Source organism: Vipera berus (genome assembly GCF_964194415.1).
Source record: "Vipera berus genome assembly, chromosome: 1".
Classification (NCBI taxonomy): Eukaryota; Metazoa; Chordata; class Lepidosauria; order Squamata; family Viperidae; genus Vipera; species Vipera berus.
In genome coordinates, this window is record NC_138202.1 from 297,120,559 (window position 1) to 297,142,201 (window position 21,643).

Genomic DNA, 21,643 nt, shown 5'->3' on the forward strand with positions numbered 1-21,643 from the left:
TGCCCTTATATTTTAATTATTGGTTTTAAGTTATGTTTTAATTGTACATGTATATATTTTTATGATTCTAAGTCACCCAGTTACCATATGGTAGGATGGGCAGCCAATACATTTTAGAAATAAATGTTATAAATAAACATAAAGAGGGAATTCAGTGATTTTTGTCTTTGTTCCTTTAACACAACTGCTTGTTTAAGTGCTTTGTTAATAGAGGGGAATAAAAGCACTTTACATATATTCAGTACTGAAAGCTCTTCTCAACTAAAACAAAATTCTTGAAATCAAGCCAGAAGTACATAGATGTGGATCACCACAAGATGGCACAATGAGAAAAAAAACCCTCCATGCTCCCCACAGAATAAACCAGGAGAATGCAACCTTGACAACTTTTAAGATTTGTGGACTTCAATTCCCAGAATTCCCCAGCCACCTCTGGAATAAACCAACTCTTAACTCTTGTTTTTTACATGCTAACTTTGCTCTTAAAATACTAAATCTCTAATTTTTTTCCTAATATCTTATGGTTTTTTTCTACAATATCAGTCCTTACATCTAAAATCCTTTGGAGGAACTACACAGAGTATGAATATTGTAGAGGTACAACCAAAGATTTACACTTCCATGTTGTGGAAATACAAAGTTTTGTCATGATTATTCTGGTTAGAATTTATTTTCTGCATCAAAGTAAAACAGAATGCCAGTGATGAAAAGGCTTTGCATTGCGATACCTCTCAGAAGTCAGAAGTTATTCCTCAATAACACAGAGGCCACAATTCCACTCATGAGATCTGCATAATTTACATTCAGTCTCCCTAATTTACTCATCTATCAATACGTAATTGGGGTTTATATGGCAAAGACTGCAGATAAAAATGACTAAGCAATTGGAAATCAACCCTGATGGTACAGGGGTAACCTGAATATCCTAAGGTCTCATAATTTATGAAGGCTAGAAAGACTGACATGGTATCAGTATTCAATTCTGAAAAAGCATTTCAGAAGCATTCTGCAATCCATGCCTCCAAGTGGATTACAATTCCCATCATCCAGAACCAGCAACCTGCATAGGATGGGAGCACAACATATCTGTAGAGCATTACTCTGGGGCAGGGGTAGGCAACCTTGGCTCTTTTATGCCTGGCTCAGGAATTCTGGGAGTTGAAGTCCATGAGTCATAAAAGAGCCAAGGTTGCCTACTCCTGGTCTGAGGGAAGCAATTGTGCAATACACATACATTGTCCGACTCACGAGGGGGGAAACACGCCCAACCTTATTTTTATCTCTGGGCAGTGGCTTAATGGTCTGGGTGGAGTTACTCCAACATCTCAACCCCTTTCATGGACAGACCATTATCTCCTGCGGTTGGGCCTCCGTCATGCCACTCCCCGCTGCTGGGAGGCGGAACCGACCAGGTGGTTCCGCCCCAGACGCCTGATGGACCCAGATAGGTTCCAGACGGCGCTTGGATTGATTCCTTTCTCCCTTTCCCACAGCCCGGTCGAGACCTTGGTTGACGCATGGCAACGGGCTGCTTCGGAGGCTCTCGACCGTGTTGTGCCTTTGCGGCCTCTGACCCGGCGCAGATCCCGCCTCGCTCCTTGGTTCTCCGCGGACCTGCGGGAGATGATGCGCCAGAGAAGGGGCCTAGAGAGCATTTAGAGATCCAGTCGGTCCGAGTCTGACCGAACACAGTTAAGATCCTTTTCTAGATCTTATCTTGTGGCAATGGAGGTAGCGAAGCGTGCTCACTTCGCCACCCTCATTGCATCTGCAAATAACCGCCCGGCCGCCCTGTTTAGGGTGACCCATTCCCTAAGAGGACCCCCTGCAGGGACGGGCCGAGGAGTTTAGTGAGTATCTGGTGGATAAGATCGCTCAGATTCGGGCTGGCCTGGACTCCGACTGGGCAGTATCTGATGAGGGGGAAACGATGGGTTTGGCCAATAATATTTGGGAAGAGTTTGATCCTGTGACTCCGGATGAAGTGGACAGGATCATGTGGAAATTAAGTGCCGCCACGTGTTTGTTGGACCCGTGTCCCTCCTGGCTGGTTTATGCGGCTCGGGTGGTTACACGAGGCTGGCTCCTGGCAGTTATCAATGCTTCCTTGAGTGAGGGGTGCTTCCCTGCCGCCTTGAAAGAGGTGGTGGTAAGGCCCCTCCTCACGAAACCTGCCTTGGACCCAGCTATTCTAAATAACTTTCGTCCTGTCTCCAACCTTCGCTTCCTTGCGAAGGTTGTTGAGAGCGTGGTGGCATGGCAGCTCCCTTTGGTCCTGGAGGAAACTGAGTATCTGGATCCATACCAATCGGGTTTCAGGCCCGGGTACAGCAGGGAGACGGCATTGGTCGCGCTGGTGGATGATCTCTGGCGGGCCCGAGACAGGGGTTATTCCTCTGTCCTGGTCCTTTTAGATCTCTCAGCGGCTTTTGATACCATCGACCATGGTATCTTGCTGCGACGTCTTGAGGGGTTGGGAGTGGGAGGCACCGTTTTGCGGTGGTTCTCCTCCTACCTCTCGGGCCGTTTGCAGACAGTGTTGGCAGGAGGGCAGAGATCAACCCCGAGGCCCCTTAGTTGTGGGGTGCCTCAGGGGTCGGTACTCTCGCCCCTCCTGTTCAACATCTATATGAAGCCGCTGGGTGAGATCATCCGTGGTTTCGGGGTGAGGTATCATCAATATGCTGATGATACCCAGCTTTTTATCTCCACCCCGAACCAACCCAGCGATGCCCTCGATGTGATGTCCCGTTGCCTGGAAGTGGTACGGATTTGGATGGGGAAGAACAGGCTCCAGCTCAACCCGGCCAAGACTGAGTGGCTTTACGTACCGGCATCTTGACTTGTCCAAGAGGTTCCATCTTTGGTTATTCGAGGAGAGGTGTTACCTCCCGTTGATAGGGCACGCAATTTAGGCGTCCTCCTGGACTCACGACTCAGTTTTGAAGATCATATTGGAGTTGTGGCCAGGGGGGCATTTGCCCAGGTTCGCCTGGTGCGCCAGTTGCGCCCCTATCTGGACCGAGATGCCCTACGTACGGTCACTCATGCACTCGTGACCTCCCGGATAGACTACTGCAATGCTTTCTACATGGGGCTGCCTTGAAGACCACCCGGAGGCTCCAGCTGGTGCAGAATGTGGCCGCGCGGGTAGTGATGGGAGCATCCCAATACTCCCATATTACACCCCTCCTGCGTGAGTTGCATTGGTTACCGGTTGTCTTCCGGGTGAGATTTAAGGTGCTGGTACTTACCTTTAAAGCCCTACATGGCCTAGGCCCGGGATATTTGCAGGACCATCTGCTGCCAGGGACGACTTCCCATCGCCCAGTGCACTCACACAGAGAGGGCCTCCTCAGGGTGCCGTCGGCTAGACAATGTCGGCTGGTGACCCCCAGGGGGAGGGCCTTCTCTGTGGGAGCGCCAGCCCTGTGGAACCAACTCCCCCTTGAGCTCCAGATGGCCCTGGATCTCCGGTCCTTTCGCTGCAACCTCAAAACTTTCCTTTTTCATCAGGCTGACCTGGACTGACAACGGGTTTTTAAAATGTTTTAATTTTTAATTGTTTAGTTAATTTATTTTGGGGCTGTTTATTTAATTTCTCTTAACTTTTGTATTGTTGTTTTTATTGTTGTTAGCCGCCCTGAGTCCTTCGGGAGATAGGGTGGCATATAAGTCCCAAAAATAAATAAATAAATAAAATTTTCTTTCTAACACTATTTATTTAAATTACCACCCCTAAATGACAATGTGATGTAGGTGCTGCACTAGAATGTAGAACAGTCATGTCAAACTCGCAACATCATGTGACATCGCAGAACGTATCGGGAGTGTTTTGCCATTGCCGGCAATGGGGTGGGTGCGGCTTCCGGATGACGCATCCGGCCCATAGGCCGGTAGTTTGACACCCCTGTTCTAGAAGAACCAACTTCACCCCCTCAGTCACTCACTGAATCTCTGCCCTATCTATCTCACACAAAAGTTGTGAGGCAATGGGAGGAGGATATGCTATGTTTGCTACCTTGAGCTCCTGAGGGAAAGATAAGATAGAAATCTTATGCATGTACGTTAACTAAACGTACATTATTCTCAACTCTGAATAATGTTTAACCCATTGATTAATAGAATGACTTGGGTCCTTCATATCGGTTAGTGAAATCCCAAATCATGGGTTTAGTTCAGCACACAGAAAGTATTTGTAAAACAACAAGGGAAGACAAATTATGAAAATGCAAAAGAAGAAAACGTGACAGAAAAAAATAACATAGTGGCAAACCCTCGTTGTTAAGAGTAAAGCAAGGTATTTTCTAAGAAAGTCAGAAAGGGAAAGAAGCGGGAATAATAATATTACTTATGACATACTTTATTTGCCGTTTCCTTTTTATTTCTCTTTATCAATAGCATAAAACCATGCTGGAATTTACTTATAAAGTTATTGCTGGTTGGAATCTGAACAATGCACAGACTGTTTTAACAGAAAAAAAATTGTGAAAGAAATAACCCCCAAATAACTGGAGATTAACAGAAAAGAACAGATGATTCTTTTGACCCTCTTAATAGCCCTCCCACCCTTTCAGCCTTCTCCACCTCTTTCAAAAACATAAAACATACAAAACAGTTATTTAGTACTTTTATCTTTAATTAAACTAGTTCAAGAAGAACAAGTTACCCAAAATAATGGAAAGTGTATTTCCTCAAAGATGTCTTAGCACTCCCCCCTCCCATCTTCTTCCTTCTTTTTTTTCAAACACTTCTTCCTCAATTCTGGGAAAGAAAAGAGAAAACGCAACTCAAGGGACAGTCCCACAACATCCCTTTGTTTTTCACAGAGTGTCTCCCCTGGTGATCATACAAAGTCTGTGGCAATGGCCAACACTTTGGAGAATTCTCTTTTTTTTCTCAACAGAGAAGGTATGGGAGTTTTGATCCGTGTCCCGACTGGGTTCCCATTATCTTCGATGAGAACCACGTTGTTAGAATCAAACCGAGGAGACATGCGAGGCCCAGGAAACTTGCACCCGACAATTAATGCCTTTTTCTTTTCCCCTTTGATAGCCAGAAGAATTCGGTCACCCACTTTGCCCACTCCATTTTTGGTGTAGACGTGGATACATTTTGGAGGCCGGTGATATGGTGTGTTTCCCAAGGCGCTGTTATCAACCACTCGCACACGAGTCAGCTTCTGGATATAACTGCACACATTGCTGAGGCTGATAAAAGAGAACAGAGAAGTCTCAATAGATCTCCCGGGAATGTTAAATAAACCAAGGTCACTTCAGGATCCATTTAAAGTACAGGGTTCTCTTTTCTCTCCAACCTTGTGCCCTCCAAATGCTGGCCATAGTTTTGGGGAAATCTGGGGGTGGGATGTCATTCAATATAGTTGGAAGGCAACAAGTTGAGAAACTTGCATCGAGGTAATCTCCTTCAGGATAAAAACAATACTATGCCAGAACGTTAAACCAACAATATAAACAATGAGGGAATGAAAGTAAACATATAAAAAGATGTTTAGAGAAGCATGCTACCACTTTAACTATATGTATGTATGTATGTATGTATGTATGTATGTATGTATGTATGTATGTATGTAGGTCTTGGAGTATTCGGGTCTTTTCCCGTGTAAGATTGATAGTGTCTTGGCGACGTTTCGACGAGGTCCCACTTGTCATCTTCAGGCTGGTGTCTTTGGCTTCGTGCTTGTGCAAGCAAAGTGTGATCGGAGCTGCTGTCTCTCTATAAATATTGGTGGGGGTGTGTGGGGTGCTGGCTTTGTTGCTGTAAGCGGGTTGGTTGGCTGTGTTACATGTTGATTGGTTGATGGGTTATTGTTTGTGGATTAGTCGGCTGTTTTGTAACATCCTGTGTGGCTGAGGTGTTGGCTGTGTGCCCATTAGTCTTTTGTGTTGTAACGACCTGGATTATTGCTTGTGTGATGATACACACACACACACACACAGATAGATAGATATAGATATATAAATATATGGGATGGGGGGGTGGATGCATATATCCACATATGCATATATATGGAGAGTGAGAGATGAAGAAAGAAAGCACCCATTCCATTATGAAGGTTGATTCTCACACAGAAACCTAACACTGATTAAATATTTTATTTGTCAGGCTTTCCTGGCTTGTTCTTTGCTACCCCACACTCACCTCCACCCCTGTTTATTAGCATTAAAGAGTTAAACAGAAGGGATCTGGCCAAAGGAATCAAGTTGCAATCCTACCAACACTTAGCATGCAGTACCCCCACTTCAAAGCAATGGGACTTTACTTCTAAATAGACAATATACTTACTATACAGTCATGATAGCTGTTCTTTTATAATGAGAGAAAAGGCAAACTGTGAGTCACTGACTCATTTTTACAGTACTTGTACCCAAAATTAAAAAGTGATACACATTTTTTTGAGTTTTAACAAATGAGTTCAGGGTTCTGTCTCTTACAATTGATTTATGTAATGGTGCACTTCCTTTATAAAGTAAATCACTTGATTTTATTTTTATTTTATTTTTTTTAGAAAGACTCTAGCTATGCAAGACATACATTTTAATCCTAATAGACTTTAGAATAACTACTAACAGTAATACTAATAACTACTGTTCAAAACATATTCATATTCTGTTTTTTCTCATGGAGCGATTGCTATGTGAGGAATCTTCAATGCAACTCTGTGCACGAAGGGCAGCTCTTTGGATTCAAAGGGCAACAGCTCCTTCCAAGCGCACAAGGGCACCAGTCAGCAGCTCCTCAAAGCAAAGCAGCCCAGTCTTTTCTCTGAGATGGTGTAGCTGCTTTCTGTTACTGCCGTGTGATCCCATAAAAAAAGGCACTTGGTTTCAGGAGTTATTAGCAGCCGCTCTGCAGGTGCGTCTTTTTCCAAGGTACTGCACAGCTCCATTGATTTTTATGTCTCAGGATCTTAAACTGTGATTGCATACTACAGGTAGTCCTGGACAGTAAACCACAATAAAGCCCGACATTTCCATTGCTAAGCAAGACAGTTGCTAAGTGAGCTTGCCCCATTTTATTTTCCACTGTTGTTAAGTGAATCTGGCTTCCCCTTTGACTTTATTTTATTTATTTATTTTATTTTAATTCCATTTATATCCCGCCCTTCTCCGAAGACTCAGGGCGGCTTACAAGCTTAGCAGTAGCCCTGACTTTGCGTGTCAAAAGTCTGTTCATCAGGATCCCAGGACACTGCAACCATCATAAATACATACCAGTTGCTAAGACCATCCCAATTTTGATCACATGACCTTAGGGATGCTGCAACGGTTATAAATGTGAAAAACGGTCATAAGTCACTTTTTTTCAGTGCCGTTGTAAACTAAAAGGTCACTAAACAAATGGTTTTAAGTTGAAGACTATCTGTACTGAAAAATAACGCAAAACTAAACTTCCAAGAAAGCTGGTCCAACATTATGTATCTTCAGCTATTCCTTTTAAGTCTCAATTTCTACTGCATATCTATAACAAAGATTACTCCCACTGGACTTTTTCAGCCAAAGACCATGTTGGCTAGATACTCTAGAAATCACAATCTGGAGAAGCCAGGTTCAGGTCAGTTGGTCACAGCTGACTTTCCCATCTTATAATGGCATGCTCTGTTTTGGTCAGTTTGTTGAGTAAGCCCTAGTAGCCTGATTCACACTAAGGTTATATACAACATGTTTGACAAACTGTAACTCTTGAATTCACAGTTCCCACCACGTCAAAATCAAACCAAACATAAGTTAGTGTGATGTGAGACCATAAGCAGCGTGGAACCTTCTGATGTTCTGGATCTGGCTTTGAATACGGAGATGCCAAACAGACAAAGTAGCAATAGCAATATGAAGCCACTCAAAATAGAACCAAACCATTAAATATTTTCCCTCTGAAGAATATTCTAGGTGAGCTATTGGTTTAAAAAATATGTTTCCTATGAACTGCATCTTGCAAAATACTGACCTTTGCAGAAGACACTTAACTGGCTTCAGGGCCTCCAAGGCCCTTTCTCCTTTTTAGTTTTCAAGGATCACTCCAAAAGTTGAAGAACAGCCAGCCTTTCTCTCATGGCTTCTCTCACTCCACCAAGTTATTCATTACACAATGGATGAATCACAAATGTCAAGGGTCTTCATTCCCTCTTGAACGTCAAGTATTTTGCACAAATATTGCCCCCATACTTGTAGAGCAGCAACATAATGATAAAGGGGGAAGCGCACATACCTCTACCTATCCAAATCTAACGAGTCTTTTGGAACATAAAGCTTACTGCATCGATCATGGATTAAAGAAATTAAAGTACCATCTACTGTGCTTCAAAAGCCAAGTGTGTTCTAGGAGGAAGATGGGCAGTTAAGAAGTGTGCCTGAAAGCTTCTGCTTTAAGCAAGCTCCTAAATACATAGTGGTTGAGTTGAGCCCAAAATTTCTGTTGCTAAGCAAGATAGCTGCTAAGGAAATTTTGCCCCATTTTACGTCCTTCCAGAAGGTTCCATGCTTGCCACAGTTGTTAAGTGAGTCACTGTAGTTGTTAAGTTAGTAAGACGGCTGTTCAGTGAATCTGGCTTCTCCCTTAACTTTGCTTGTCAGAAGGTTGCAAAAGTCGATGACTTTGGGACACTGTAACCGTCATAAATACATGCCAGTTGCCAAGCAGCTGAATTCTGATCACATGACCACGGGAATGCTTGCAACCGTTGTAACTCTGAAAAACAGTCATTACTCACTTTTTTCCGTGCCGTTGTAACTTTTGACAGTCACTACAAATTGTTTTAAGTCGAGGACTACCTGTACAGGGTTAAATCCCTGGGGAAGAGTCTGTAAAAAGGCCCACATTCCAGTCCCCTCCTACCCACCAAGTGAGCCAATCACTTTCTCGCAATCCAATCTATTTCACAGGATAAGGACAAGAATAAAATGAAGGGTCACCACATATACGTAAATGGTCACAAACACTTTGGAGAAAAGACAGGGCATAAATATAATAAAATAAATACCTGAAATTTCGTTTATTTGTTGCTCTGCTTAACTGGGGAAGAGCCAATCCCAGGTACCGATACAAAGGAACCATCGGGATTCCGGTAAGAAACCTACGTAAAAAAACGAAAAAAGGTTAATTTTTATTATAGAGCGAAGTCCTAGGGAAAACCAGAATTTTTCATTCTATTATTCCCTTGAAAGACCTGATGCCTGCATCGTACTGTTAAGTCACAACAGCCCCATACTGTCCCCCAAAAGAAATAAATACAGCAGAATTAATGAAAAGCAGTTACACATAACACAATGGTACTGTACTTGGGGGGGGAAACACACTGCAGGGCTGCTTTCTTCAAGGGCACAGATCCTCATTGTCAAAATAACCTGCTTTCACAATTGCTGGTTGTTAGCTGCTAATTGTGGAGGAGCATAGTCATTTAGCACACCATTTTCTACTCTGATGGTCTCCAGTGGATTCTAAACTGCTGGTTTGACAGCTATAAAAGAAACAAGATTTTTAAAAATTCGAAGACCGGACAGAGATACCCATCTCCTTGTTATTTACTATTTTTTCAGAGACTCTAGTGTGAGCATTTTTTTTAAAAAAAAGTGTGAGTTGCAGAATTTTAAAAGCTTATTTGGTACCAAAACTAAAGGCACATTTGTTTAACTGCTTTATTTCCAATGGAGTAGTGATATGAGATGTCTAATCAGCAATTTAGAGGCTTAATAAAAATTTTAAAAGTCACCAAATAAAAATCACCCAATGATACTTCTGGAATAGAAATCAATTTTGTGAATATAGATTTTTTTAAAAAAAAAATAACACAATTATTCCCATTCTGATCAGCTCCTTTAATGTAAGTCCTGTGAATATACTGTACTAAGTTTATTTTGGCCAATTTAATAACTCAGCTACATTTGCATTACTACCATACTATTTATTTTTTACCCTTGTTGTTGTTAGCTGCGAAGTCGTGTCCGACCCATCGCGACCCTATGGACAACATTCCTCCAGGCCTTCCTGTCTTCTACCTTCTTCTGGAGTCCATTTAAGCTCACGCCTACTGCTTCAGTGACTCCATCCAGCCACCTCATTCTCTGTCGTCCCCTTCTTCTATTGCCCTCGATCTTTCCCAGCATTAGGCTCTTCTCCAGTGAGTCCTTCCTTCTCATTAGGTGGCCAAAGTATTTGAGTTTTAGCTTCAGGATCTGGCCTTCTAAAGAGCAGTCAGGATTGATCTCCTCTAGGACTGACCGGTTTGATCACCTTGCAGTCCAAGGGACTCGCAGGAGTCTTCTCCAGCACCATAGTTCAAAGGCCTCAATTCTTTGGCGCTCAGCCTTTCTTATGGTCCAACTTTCACTGCCATACATTGCAACTGGGAAGACCATAGCCTTGACTATACGCACTTTTGTTGACAGGGTGATGTCTCTGCTTTTTAGTGTGCTGTCTAGATTTGCCATGGCTTTCCTCCCCAGGAGCAAGCGTCTTTTAATTTCTTGGCTACAGTCCCCATCTGCAGTGATCTTGGAGCCCAGGAAAACAAAATCTGTCACTACCTCCATTTCTTCCCCAATTTTTTTTTTACCCTAGGCACTTATTTTTTATACTTTATGGAATCTTTATTCTTTTCCTAGCTTCCAAATACAATGTACAATACCTATCAGGAAGATTATCTATCTAATTTTTAAGCCACCCCCAAAATACTGATGTCATTTAAGACTAAATTTATGGTATGTATGCGTACATGTGTGTTGTGAATGCTGGAGTGTCTGGTAGATTCATAAGATACGACAGAATTACCAACATTTTTCAGATGCATAGAACAAGATCTTCTGCATCAAAATTACCTACTTAGAAAGTGTTCTTAGCAATCGAGAAGAAATATTTGCATATTTATTTGCTTTATTTATATATTTTAGACAGCTGCTCATCTCACAATTCCACACTGGTGGAACATTTACCTTAAAAAAAATGTAAATCAAGTAAATGGGCAATCTGCTTCACCACTATCTGCATTCCAATAATATACAGGTTACTCTTTTTCTGTTCAGTGATTAAGTCTTTTCCAACTGGAATTCTGGAATACAAAGCTTCATGACAAAATGGTACAAAATAAACCAGACAAGCCTTGTATCAAGAAGATACAAGGCTAAGTAATAGCATTCTCTATAGATCATGTACAATTCATTTTTAAAAACACTGAATTATTACAGTGAAATTGAAAATTATCATTTCCCTATTAGAATAATTTTTCTTCTGCTTTGCTTCCTTTTTTGCATCAGAAGTGTATGTTTGGCTTCTGAGAGTTTATTTTCCTACCGGTAATTACAATTAAATCAGATTGTTCTTCTTTTTTGCCCCCTCCCCTATGATAAAGCAGGGTAAACACTTTGGATATAATATACAGATGGAACAATGGGAGAATACATGGATGAAAGGATTGAAATTCACACATTATAATTGTAAAGATATTTTTTATGAAAAGATGGACCAGTGATATTTATTACCCATGCACTTGTGACCTCTCGCCTTGACTACTGCAATGCTCTTTACATGGGGCTGCCCTTGAGAGCCACTCGGAAGCTTCAGCTGGTACAGAGTGCAGCTGCACGAACACTTTTGGGAGCTTCCCGATACTCCCATATTACACCTCTCCTCCGTGAGCTGCACTGGCTTCCAGTTGCCTTCCGAGTGAAATTCAAGGTGTTAGTGATGACATACAAAGCCCTACATGGCTTGGGTCCGGATTACCTACGGGAGCACCTACTGCCAGCGTCAACACCCCTCCATCCTGTGCGCTCCCACAGAGAGGGCCTCCTCAGGGTGCCACCGGTCAGAGAATGCCGGCTGGTGGCCCCCAGGGGGAGAGCATTCTCGGTGGGTGCGCCAACCCTTTGGAACTGCCTGCCTGCCGAAATCCGGACGGCCCCCGACCTTCGCACTTTCCGGCGTGACTTAAAAACCTTCCTATTCCAGCAAGCCGGCCTGGCCTGATAGATTTTGGGGTTTCATTTGTTCTACTATTGTTTTACTGTATACTTACCTTGCTCTGTACACCGCCCCGAGTCCTTCGGGAGAAGGGCGGTATATAAAAACAAACAAATAAATAAATAAAAAATAATATACTGGAAAAAATGTATCAAATGTGTAAAGGTACTTTAAATGTAAGTTGGAAATGTGAACAACAAGAGGGGTTCTTTTTAATCATGCCTGGTAGACCTGTAAAAAAGCTGAAAAAAAGGATTCAAATTAATGAAGATTTTAAAGACCAATATAAAATAGAAACCCGAGATACTTCTTTTGGGACTGATGGATAAATAGCTGGGGGCAGGGGGGAAACCCTCATGGTACCTTGTTTCTTCAGCAAAATGTTTGTATGCACAGAGGTGGAAAGATCTGACATTACTTACAAATGGAAGAATGGAGGGCGAAAGTTGTAGGAGCTGGCTGAGATGGTGAAACTGACAGCTTTGATTAGAGAAAAAACATTAATTTTAACTCCAATGAGAAACCCCTTCTGGACTTTCTGCCTGAAACAGAAAAAAATGAAATTATGATATATGGATATGATGATTAGAATAGCAGAATACCAGAGTTGGAAGGTACCTTGGAGGTCTTCTAGTCCAACCCCCTGCTCAGGCAGGAGACCCTATACCAGACACGTCAAACACAAGGCCCGGGGGCCAGATCCGACCCACGAACCACAGGCACACGTGTATGCCAGTGGTTAGAGACCAGTTGTGCCAGAATCTAAGCCACGTAATCCATCCCTGATTCATAATTGTTGAATTTATGCCACGAATATATCTGAATCAGTTAAAGCTCTAGGGCAGACATGTCAAACACAAGGCCCACTGGTTTCATGTGGCCTGCGAAGCCATCCTGGAAACAGTGAGGGAACGGCCCCCACTGCCTTGGCCCTGGCCCAGAGACCCTCCTTCTGCCAGAGACCCTCAGATCTGTCCCACTCCTGCCCAGGCCCCCATAGGCACCCTTGATGCGAACGATGCAGAGCTGGCCACGCCCACCCAGTAGGCCATACGCACTCTAGCCACGCCCACCCAGTAAGCCACGCCCACCCAGGCCATACCCACCTGGCCCCCTGAGGGCAACCGCAATGCTGATGCGGCCCTCAATGAAATTGAGTTTGACACCCCTGCCCTATACCATTTCAGACAAATGGCTGTCCAGTCTCTTCTTAAAAACTTCCAGTGTTGAAGCATCCAAAACTTCTGGAGGCAGGTTATTCCAGAGATTAATTGTTCTGTCAGGAAATTTCTGAAGCATTTCAGACACCCCAAATTCTGTGTGGTGGGAAACGCCTCTCTATCTAAGTCGTATCATACAGTATTTATCTGCACTTTCAGCTTTGGCCTTCTTTTCATTCTTTACTTTTTTCTTTTTGTCTATTTTTATATTAATTATTAGTTCTTGTTAGTTTTCCCCTCTTTATTTTAAAATTGAACAATTTCAAAAAAATATGTAAGTTTTTAAGAGATGTCAACATGCTTTAAATTGCTGTAAAATAACTTTAAAATACCCAGCAAAGATCCATTATCTAAAATTAACATAGTCTCAGAAATTAGGATTAAAATTTAATCCTGATCCAATTTAGATTTTTCATCCTGTGCCATGTTTTCAAAGACCCTGGATACTTAAGAACCACTTTCAATGCAATTTATAAACAAAAATTACCTGTGCACAAAATTAGGGGTTATTGCTTCCTTTTTAAAAATATAAATATTTCTTCTTTTGTCTTTTCATCCCTCAACATGTGATTTGCACCACATGTTGATTTGCACCACATGCTGACTAAGATGAAATGTTGCAGGAAATCACCTGCTGTATATAATATGGTTCTATCTATTGAGGCATAGCATAGTATGTGGACATAGCAATTCTGTTGGGTTAACCTGGTTTTAAGGTTTAATATATTGAGTAAATGGATCAAGGGCATTTGGAAGGGGACATGCTCCTTGATTGTAATTTCTTCTGTACTTCTCCAAATGTAAAGTTTTTTTCAAACTGATAATTTATGACTGGCTGTTACATGGAGACTCTCCTCTAAAGATTACAGAAAGAACATAAGATAGGCAAGAAAAGGGATATCTGCAATTCTTTGTTATTTATATAATAATAAACCATTTTATTTCAGGCAAGCCTTGACATTTCATTTTTTTAATCATATCCATTGATCAAAAATAACTGTTACACCAAGAACTAATTTGTATTCCAAGTATAAAGCTGATATGTTGAAAAGTGAGTTTTGACACAAGACCATTCTCATTACTAGTAGCATAGTTATCATGAACAGAAACATCAAACACACAATTATTTTTCTAATGTTAAGCCATAATTGCAGTTACTTAATCTCTTATAATCAGCCATGACTCAAGAATTGTTAAATTTATCTCATTCCCTTGTTTGTTAGGAATTATTTGGGTACAAATCCACTCTGAATTCAAACTAAACTGCACAAAGAATGGAAAGAATGACTTTATCTAAGAATGAGAATAGATATTTTTTAAACTGCTTTGGGTTTTCAAATATATGTTCATTCCTCAAGGCAAATTTGGGGAAGCAAAACCTACAGGGAAGATGGAGGGATCAATCCTTTCCTTACCTGCAAAATCCACAAATCATTTAAAACAGGACTGTCACAGCCAGATTGTGAAGTAGGCCAGTTTGGGAGTAAAACTGCAAGATTAGCAAAGACTCAACAAATGTAGACAAAATCTCCTCCAACTATTAAGCCTTTCTGCAAGGTCTCCTCACTTCCATATTCATATTATCTTTGCAAGCATCTGTCAGTTGCTCAGAAAAAAAACCCTGGTCCCCCAATTACGTCCCAGTGTAGTTTGTAAATAACAAAACCACACTGGAAATCCTTTTGTTCTGGGGGGGCAACCTGCCAACAGAAGCCAATGTTACAATATCACTCTATTAAATATAGCTTTAAAAATCCTCAGTGATTTCATGCAGGCTTCATGCAAGGCAATAGAACAATTTTTGAAAGCTGGTTTCCAACTAACAAAGCCTTAGAGTCCTCCAAATTATGTAGATGAACACAGTGGCACAAAGACTAATTTGTATTAGTTTACTCTCCTGCTGAGATCTTTCTAAAAATATTTTTATCTTGACATGAAAAAATAAGAATGTGCAATTACCTTACCTTTTTAATGTACCAACTGCTCTGGCACCATAATATTTTATGCTTCCTCTCAAACATCTCACAAGAATTTGAAGCACCTCACTTTTCTCAACTGAGGAGTTTCTGAAAGCTTGCACCAAGATTCTCAAAAGCCCATGAGAATATGGACTGATATATTACAGCACTTCCCAAACTTGGGTAAATTACCCAACCTTAAGTACAAGTGGGGGTTTTGGAGGGTTATGATATACAAATCATCACCAAATCCCAACAGGGACATTTAAATAAGAACTTTTATGATAAGGAGTTTTGGATACTGAAGGAAAAAAAGTTTGAGAAGCACTGCTACACCATGTAAGTATCAAGTTAAGTCACCTAAAGAACACCTTCCTCCAGAATATTTCATAGATCTTCTCTATCCCACGCAAGAGAATGGTTGCCTTCATGAGATTTCTTTCTCACAGACAGGATGACTAATAGTTACCTAAGCAGTGAACAGATAAAACTGGCCTCACCTGTTCAGTCCCTTACAAAGTAAGAGTGTAAGATAATTAATGTTGCCACCATAATTGCCTGTGTAGAGGTGTTTCATTGAGAAGCGGAGAACTCATGGGAATTATTGTGTTGTCATTGTGACCTTCCCCATAAAAGACTGTTTGAACAGAGATTTTGGATGATTGTTTGTTAGATGAACTATTTTCAGTCCAAGCTGTTTGGAGGAAGGTCTGAAGGTCTGAAGCCCACAATGAAAAGTAAATGTAATTTAAAAAATCCATCTACACTGAGAAATTCCCTATGTATGCACTGACATTAAGTTCCGGAAAGGACCTAGTTTGGAAAAATAAAATATCATCTCAGTGCTTATCCCAATGCCCATCAAAGTCTTGGTTCACAATTCCAAATCTGTGTCTACCCCTTTTGAAATACTACAGTCCAATCAGAATTGGATGAAATCTACAGGAAAAGTGACTCACGTTAAAAGTTTTATACAAGTGTCAAAACAGTCTTTCCTGTTTAAGTTTTCCTCACCAAAAAAAAAATCCAACCTATCACAATCTCTATATATTGGGGAGGTAATAATTATGAATTGACCTAATTAAGCTGCCAAAAATTCAAGTTGAATGTAAGAACGAGGAAGGGAGTCTAAAAAGGCCATAAACCTGAGTGGAAGAAGTACATCAAATTTCTTGGATTACTGAAGCTAATTAGATCAAATTCAATAAATGTTCTTTAGCTTTCAAATCTTCCTTAGGATTTCACGGGCAAAGAAATATGATTTCAGAACATATCAGTTTTTTAAATATAAGTTTTAATAACTGTTGCATCTTAAACTTTAAATACAGTAAATAGAAATGTGGCAGATCTGATCACAAATATTAGATACACTGCTTCAGTTTGTTGTGTGTGTGCTTCAAGTTGTTTCTTGAGAATCATCGAACAAACCTTTTTAAACATATTAAGGATACTGGGCAAGATGGATACTTCCTGTTTCACAATCATTCATACCATTTCATAATGCAAAGGATGCAGCTCAGATGTTTTGAAGAATGCATGCATGTTATGTTCTGACCAATGTAACAACTGTTTCTAATTGCTAGTCTTATGCATGCTTTTTTGAGAATATAAGAGTGCACAATAATTTGCTCTGAAAAACTGATGAGCAAATATTCTGCATTATAATTATATCAAATCAATGAATTATTTTTATGTAGCCAAGTAATGTGTAATTAAACTGAAAATAATGTAAGTTAAAATTCAATTGTCTCTCCATTAAGTTTCTAGCAACCTTACCTATACTGCCCTGAAATATATTATAAATGGAAACAGAACCACAGTCCATTAAATTTCTTTGCATCTATTTGCAATCTGGTTGCAAGTTAGTCAATCACACCAACAATGAAAAAATAAAATCAGTACTTGAAACCAACTTTACTGACTGAATTAAAAGACTGCAAATCTCATTAATCTCAGATGTATTGTTAACAGCGATAAATGCCACAAAAAAATCTGTTTGAAAGTGGTGGGAAAAGAGAGTCACAGTTTTATCCAGACAGGTTAATATCTGGGCTACATCAGAGTTGATGTTGATTTTGTAAATGTTGATAAATGCAGTTTAATTTTGTAACATACACAGTATGTGACAAGATAACACTTATTTTTTGTTTTTATCTTCTCTTCTACTGTTTTCATTATGTGCTAGTGAGGGAAAAGAGAAGTGAACTGTTAATTATTTATACACAATTCAAATCATACGAATATATGTATATGATGAGTGTGTATCTGGACACACAAGAGACCAATGACAAAGTACAAGGTCCACCATCCAAAGGGGATTCCTTGACGTAAGTTTGACGTAAGTATGAATACAGGCAGTTCTCAACTTATGACCACAATTGAGCCCAAAATTTCTGTTTCTAAGTGAGACATTTATTAAGCGAGTTTTGCCCCATTTTATGACATTTTTCATCTTAGTTGTTAAGTGAATCACTGCAGTTATTAAAGTCAGTAACTCCCTTGTTAAATGAATCTGGCTTCCCAATTGACTTTGCTTATCAAAAGGTCACAAAAAGTGATCAACATGATCCTGGGATCCTGCAACCATCATAAATACGAGTTAGTTGCCAAGCATCTGAATTTTGATCACATGACCATGGGAATGCAGCATCGGTCACAAGTGTGAAAAATGATCATGTCAGTTTTCTAATGCTCTTAGTCACTAAATGAACTGTTGTAAGTCGAGGATTACCTGTATAGCCTCGGGTCATATTTCCAAAGAAAATGACCACTTATTAAAGAAATAACATAGGCACTTGTTATTAAATCTTCCTGAATAGTCCATATTTTCTTATTAACGATGTGCACAAGTATTAGAGCGCATTGTCTCAGAGGACACAATACACAATCTCTTCTAAAAAGGCACCAGTCCCATCTAGCTTCACTAAGTGCTTTCATAGTTTTAATATGCTACTCATTTATTCAGTGAAACATTTTTAACTGACCGGAAAGCTTATTGACTGAATTTATACAAATGTTTTTGAAACAGCCCTAATTAATAAATCAGGTTGTGTTCTCCACTGAGAATCTTTGATCTAGCAAAACCTAGGAAAGAGTTTTTGTTGATTCGCTATTTCCTTTCCACATTCCTAAATCCTCCTCTGGAATAGAATTAAGAAACACTTGGGGGGGGGGGAGGAAATCCCTACTGCAGCTGACAAAAGCCTGCACAGGATGATCAAACAACTTACCATCTTTGAAGAAATATAATTGTATATACCAGATTCCATAGAGGCCCTTTGGAGGGAAGCCAGCTGAATGGGGAATTCTGGGAGATGATACACAGAGTTGCCAAGTTTGAAGAATACAGACTTAAAATAAAGTGCACCTTTCCCTGAGATTATGCTGCAGCTGTGGAAGGTTGTTCTGAGATCCTGGGATAAGACTCAGCTGCTTTAAGGAATTGTGGACAGATGCCACACAATGCCCTCTTGTCTCTTCAGATCTGATGTGGTACACCAGGGGTGTCAAACTCAATTTCATTGAGGGCCGCATCAGCATTGCAGTTGCCCTCAGGGGGCCGGGTGGGTATGACCAGGGTGGGCATGGCCTACTGGGTGGGCATGGGTAGAGTGCATATGGCCTACTGGGTGGGCATGGCCAGCTCTACATTGTTCGCATCAAGGGTGCCTATGGGGGCCTGGGCAGGAGTGGGACAGATCTGAGGGTCTCTGGCAGAAGGAGGGTCTCTGGGCCAGGGCCAGGGCCAAGGCAGTAAGGGCCGTTCCCTCACTGTTTCCAGGATGGCTTCGCGGGCCGCATGAAACCACTTCGCGGGCCGGATCTGGCCCCCGGGCCTTGTGTTTGACACGTCTGTGCTACACAGTCCTGTGGCATATGATGCAATCAAAAGCACAACTGCCTAGAGCAGGGGTAGGCAACCTTGGCTCTTTTATGACTCATGGACTTCAACTCCCAGAATTCCTAAGCCACTAAGAGCCAAGGTTGCCTACCCCTGGTCTAGACTATCACACAAACAACTGAAATTTCAGACAGAAACATACATCTTGTATTTATAAATCTAGGACTGTACCCTGCAAATGCTGAACCAGTATTCACATGCACAGCAGATAGCACAGCAATGTAGCAAGAGAGATGGTTTCCAGGTCAAAGTGAAGAGCCTCTGCTGGCAGTTCCCTTGGATAACACTTAAGAAACATTAACTTAAAATTAATCCAAGCTATCAATTTGTTCTGCAGCAGCAACAACAACATGCAACCGAATTGCTTCCTCAAATTGCAGAGTGAGAAATTATCTTTTAGACAGACAACTTTTCAAGGCTCTGGCTCATTCTGATCTCTCTTCTAGAAGCACTGAAGGCTCCTGCCAAGCCACAATCTCAGCTTTAGATCCAGGCAACCAAGACCAAATATTATTTTTAACCTAGAATTGTTTGAGATAAAACAATACCTCTGGATGCCAGCAAAGTTTGAAGTATTCTTCAGGGGTAAGGGGAGGTTTGGGTACAAAATGACCAGTCATGTAGCTCACAAGGCTTCTGTCACCGAGACAATCACTGCCTCTCTGTTCTATCAGCTCATTGGATGGGTTTCTCATAACTCCCTTAAGCATGTCACTTAAAGGCCCTCCCCCACCTGCATTTCTCCACAACATCCATTTCCTCCTTGGCCACCTGACATTGCCCTAATATCAAGCCAACTCATGAACAAAGCCATCTTTAGTTGTCCCTGGCTGAACTGATCTAAAGACTATTGCTCCCTTATTTCAACATCATCAAATAATAGCCTAAAAACACTAGTTAAACTTTGCTACCCATTTCCTTAGAGGAGAAATCAAGTGAGCAACTGGAAGAGTTACATAGGAACACAGAAGCTGCCCCATGAGGTTTTTTTCTTTTTAATTTATTATTTTTAATTATGTTTAATTATTGATCTTTTTCATTATTATGGTTCATCGCAAGGTCAGCTAGATATTCAGACTGGTTTTGGAATTTTTAACCACCTACCCTTCCAAAGTTACTATTTGGAACTAAGTTACTAAGTTACTGGAATGAGTTGCCTCCGGAGCTGCAGATGGCCCCTGACCTTCGGTCCTTCCGCAGTGACCTGAACACTTGGTTGTTCGAACAAGTGGGCCTGGACTGACTACGATTTTTAATTAGACTTTTACTGGGTTAAATTGTTTTATAATTTCGTATTTAATGTTTAATTCTCTCTTAATTTTTTTACTCTATGTTTTTAATTGTTATTGTTGTGAGCCGCCCTGAGTCCTCAGGGAGAAGGGCGGCATATAAATTTAATAAAATAAATAAATAAATACTCTTGGCAATCCAAGTATAATTGTCACTTGCTGCCCTATTCTCTTTGTAGCCTTTCTGATAAAATCATTGGTCATGGGTGCCAAAATTACAATCTTGGACCAGGAAGAAGGAGGGAAAGTTTCTCATCCATCTTCTTTTGCGAATCTTTTTTTCAAAATGGGTAATAGGTCATCCCAGAGCGAAAGCAGGCACTAAAATGTGCTTGCTACAGGATCCAGATTAGGCTTGCAACAACTTCAAGCCTGAGAACTGGAACTACATTAAGGTCTTCAAAGAAGAAGAAAAAAGACACCCTCCAGCCAAGGCAGAAAGTGTATCGGGATAAAGAGAGAGTTGCCTATGCTCTCTAGTTCTCCAAATTCCAGATTTTAAAATAAAGCATTATTACTTTTTACCCGATCTGCAAACTTCCTCTACACATTTGGGAGAAACCTCCATGAAACCCGGAGGACTTTGTTTTCAGTAAAGGATAGACATTGCTGTAATTCCGAACACCGACCGAAGGGAGACCCTCAAGCCTGAGCTGGTTTAAATACTCCTGAATTTAATGGGCTTAATGCCATCTACGTATGTAATCTTATTTCGAAATTCTGCTGATCCCGGGACTTATCGCTCAGCAAACAAAGACAAGATCCCAGTCTTGGAAGGTTTAACCTTCGAAATCGTAAAGATACTTCCGCACGAGCGATGTCCTATAAAATGCAACAGCCATATTTGTAAGTAAGTAAGTAAGTAAGTTACTTAAAATCGCACCCAAAGGCTGCAATTCTATTCAAGCGGATCGTCCGGATTTTCCACGCCCGAGTTAGCTAGCATTCAAGGTTGCGGTGCAAAGGAGGCCTTCTCGAGAATAAGGCTGCAAATGCTTAAAATCATTTGCTGGGGCTTAGAAGTGAGCCTCGCACAAACTCGTGGGCTTGCCCTCAACAGAATCTGTATAATACGACCGCCCCGCACGGCCTAACGTTCTTTTCCATCAGTAGCATGAAGCCCCGTCCTAATCTTAAATTATTCCGGTCCTCCAGCTCGCAGCCGCAAGGAAAACAGGGAGCCGCTCCCACCCCGAAACGAGCCCCCCCCCCCGTTCTCTTCTCTCCCAACCCCCATCACTCACACGGTCTCCGGGCCAGAGGTTCTCCCGAGCACGCAAGCGCAAAACAGTTTTTCCAAAA

At 41.2% G+C, this 21,643-nt stretch overlaps 1 protein-coding gene across 4 annotated transcripts; it reads right to left on the reverse strand.

The window, feature by feature from the left end:
* Positions 1 to 4,362: 4,362 nt before the first annotated feature.
* MRPL14 (mitochondrial ribosomal protein L14) lies at positions 4,363 to 21,604 on the reverse strand. 4 transcript variants are annotated; one of them, XM_081324206.1, is made up of 4 exons: positions 21,586 to 21,604; positions 12,396 to 12,515; positions 8,999 to 9,091; positions 4,363 to 5,210 (listed from the first exon to the last, which is right to left on the reverse strand). In XM_081324206.1, the coding sequence occupies exons 3-4, from the start codon at positions 9,070 to 9,072 to the stop codon at positions 4,847 to 4,849; spliced, it is 438 nt and encodes a 145-aa protein (XP_081180332.1). In that variant the 5' UTR covers positions 9,073 to 9,091; positions 12,396 to 12,515; positions 21,586 to 21,604; the 3' UTR covers positions 4,363 to 4,846. The 4 variants fall into 4 exon arrangements, with proteins under 4 accessions (XP_081180332.1, XP_081180334.1, XP_081180333.1 ...); XM_081324208.1 differs by lacking the exons at positions 12,396 to 12,515; positions 21,586 to 21,604 and adding exons at positions 9,297 to 9,475; positions 10,947 to 11,966; XM_081324207.1 differs by lacking the exons at positions 12,396 to 12,515; positions 21,586 to 21,604 and adding an exon at positions 10,947 to 11,966.
* Between the last annotated feature and the right edge of the window lie 39 nt (positions 21,605 to 21,643).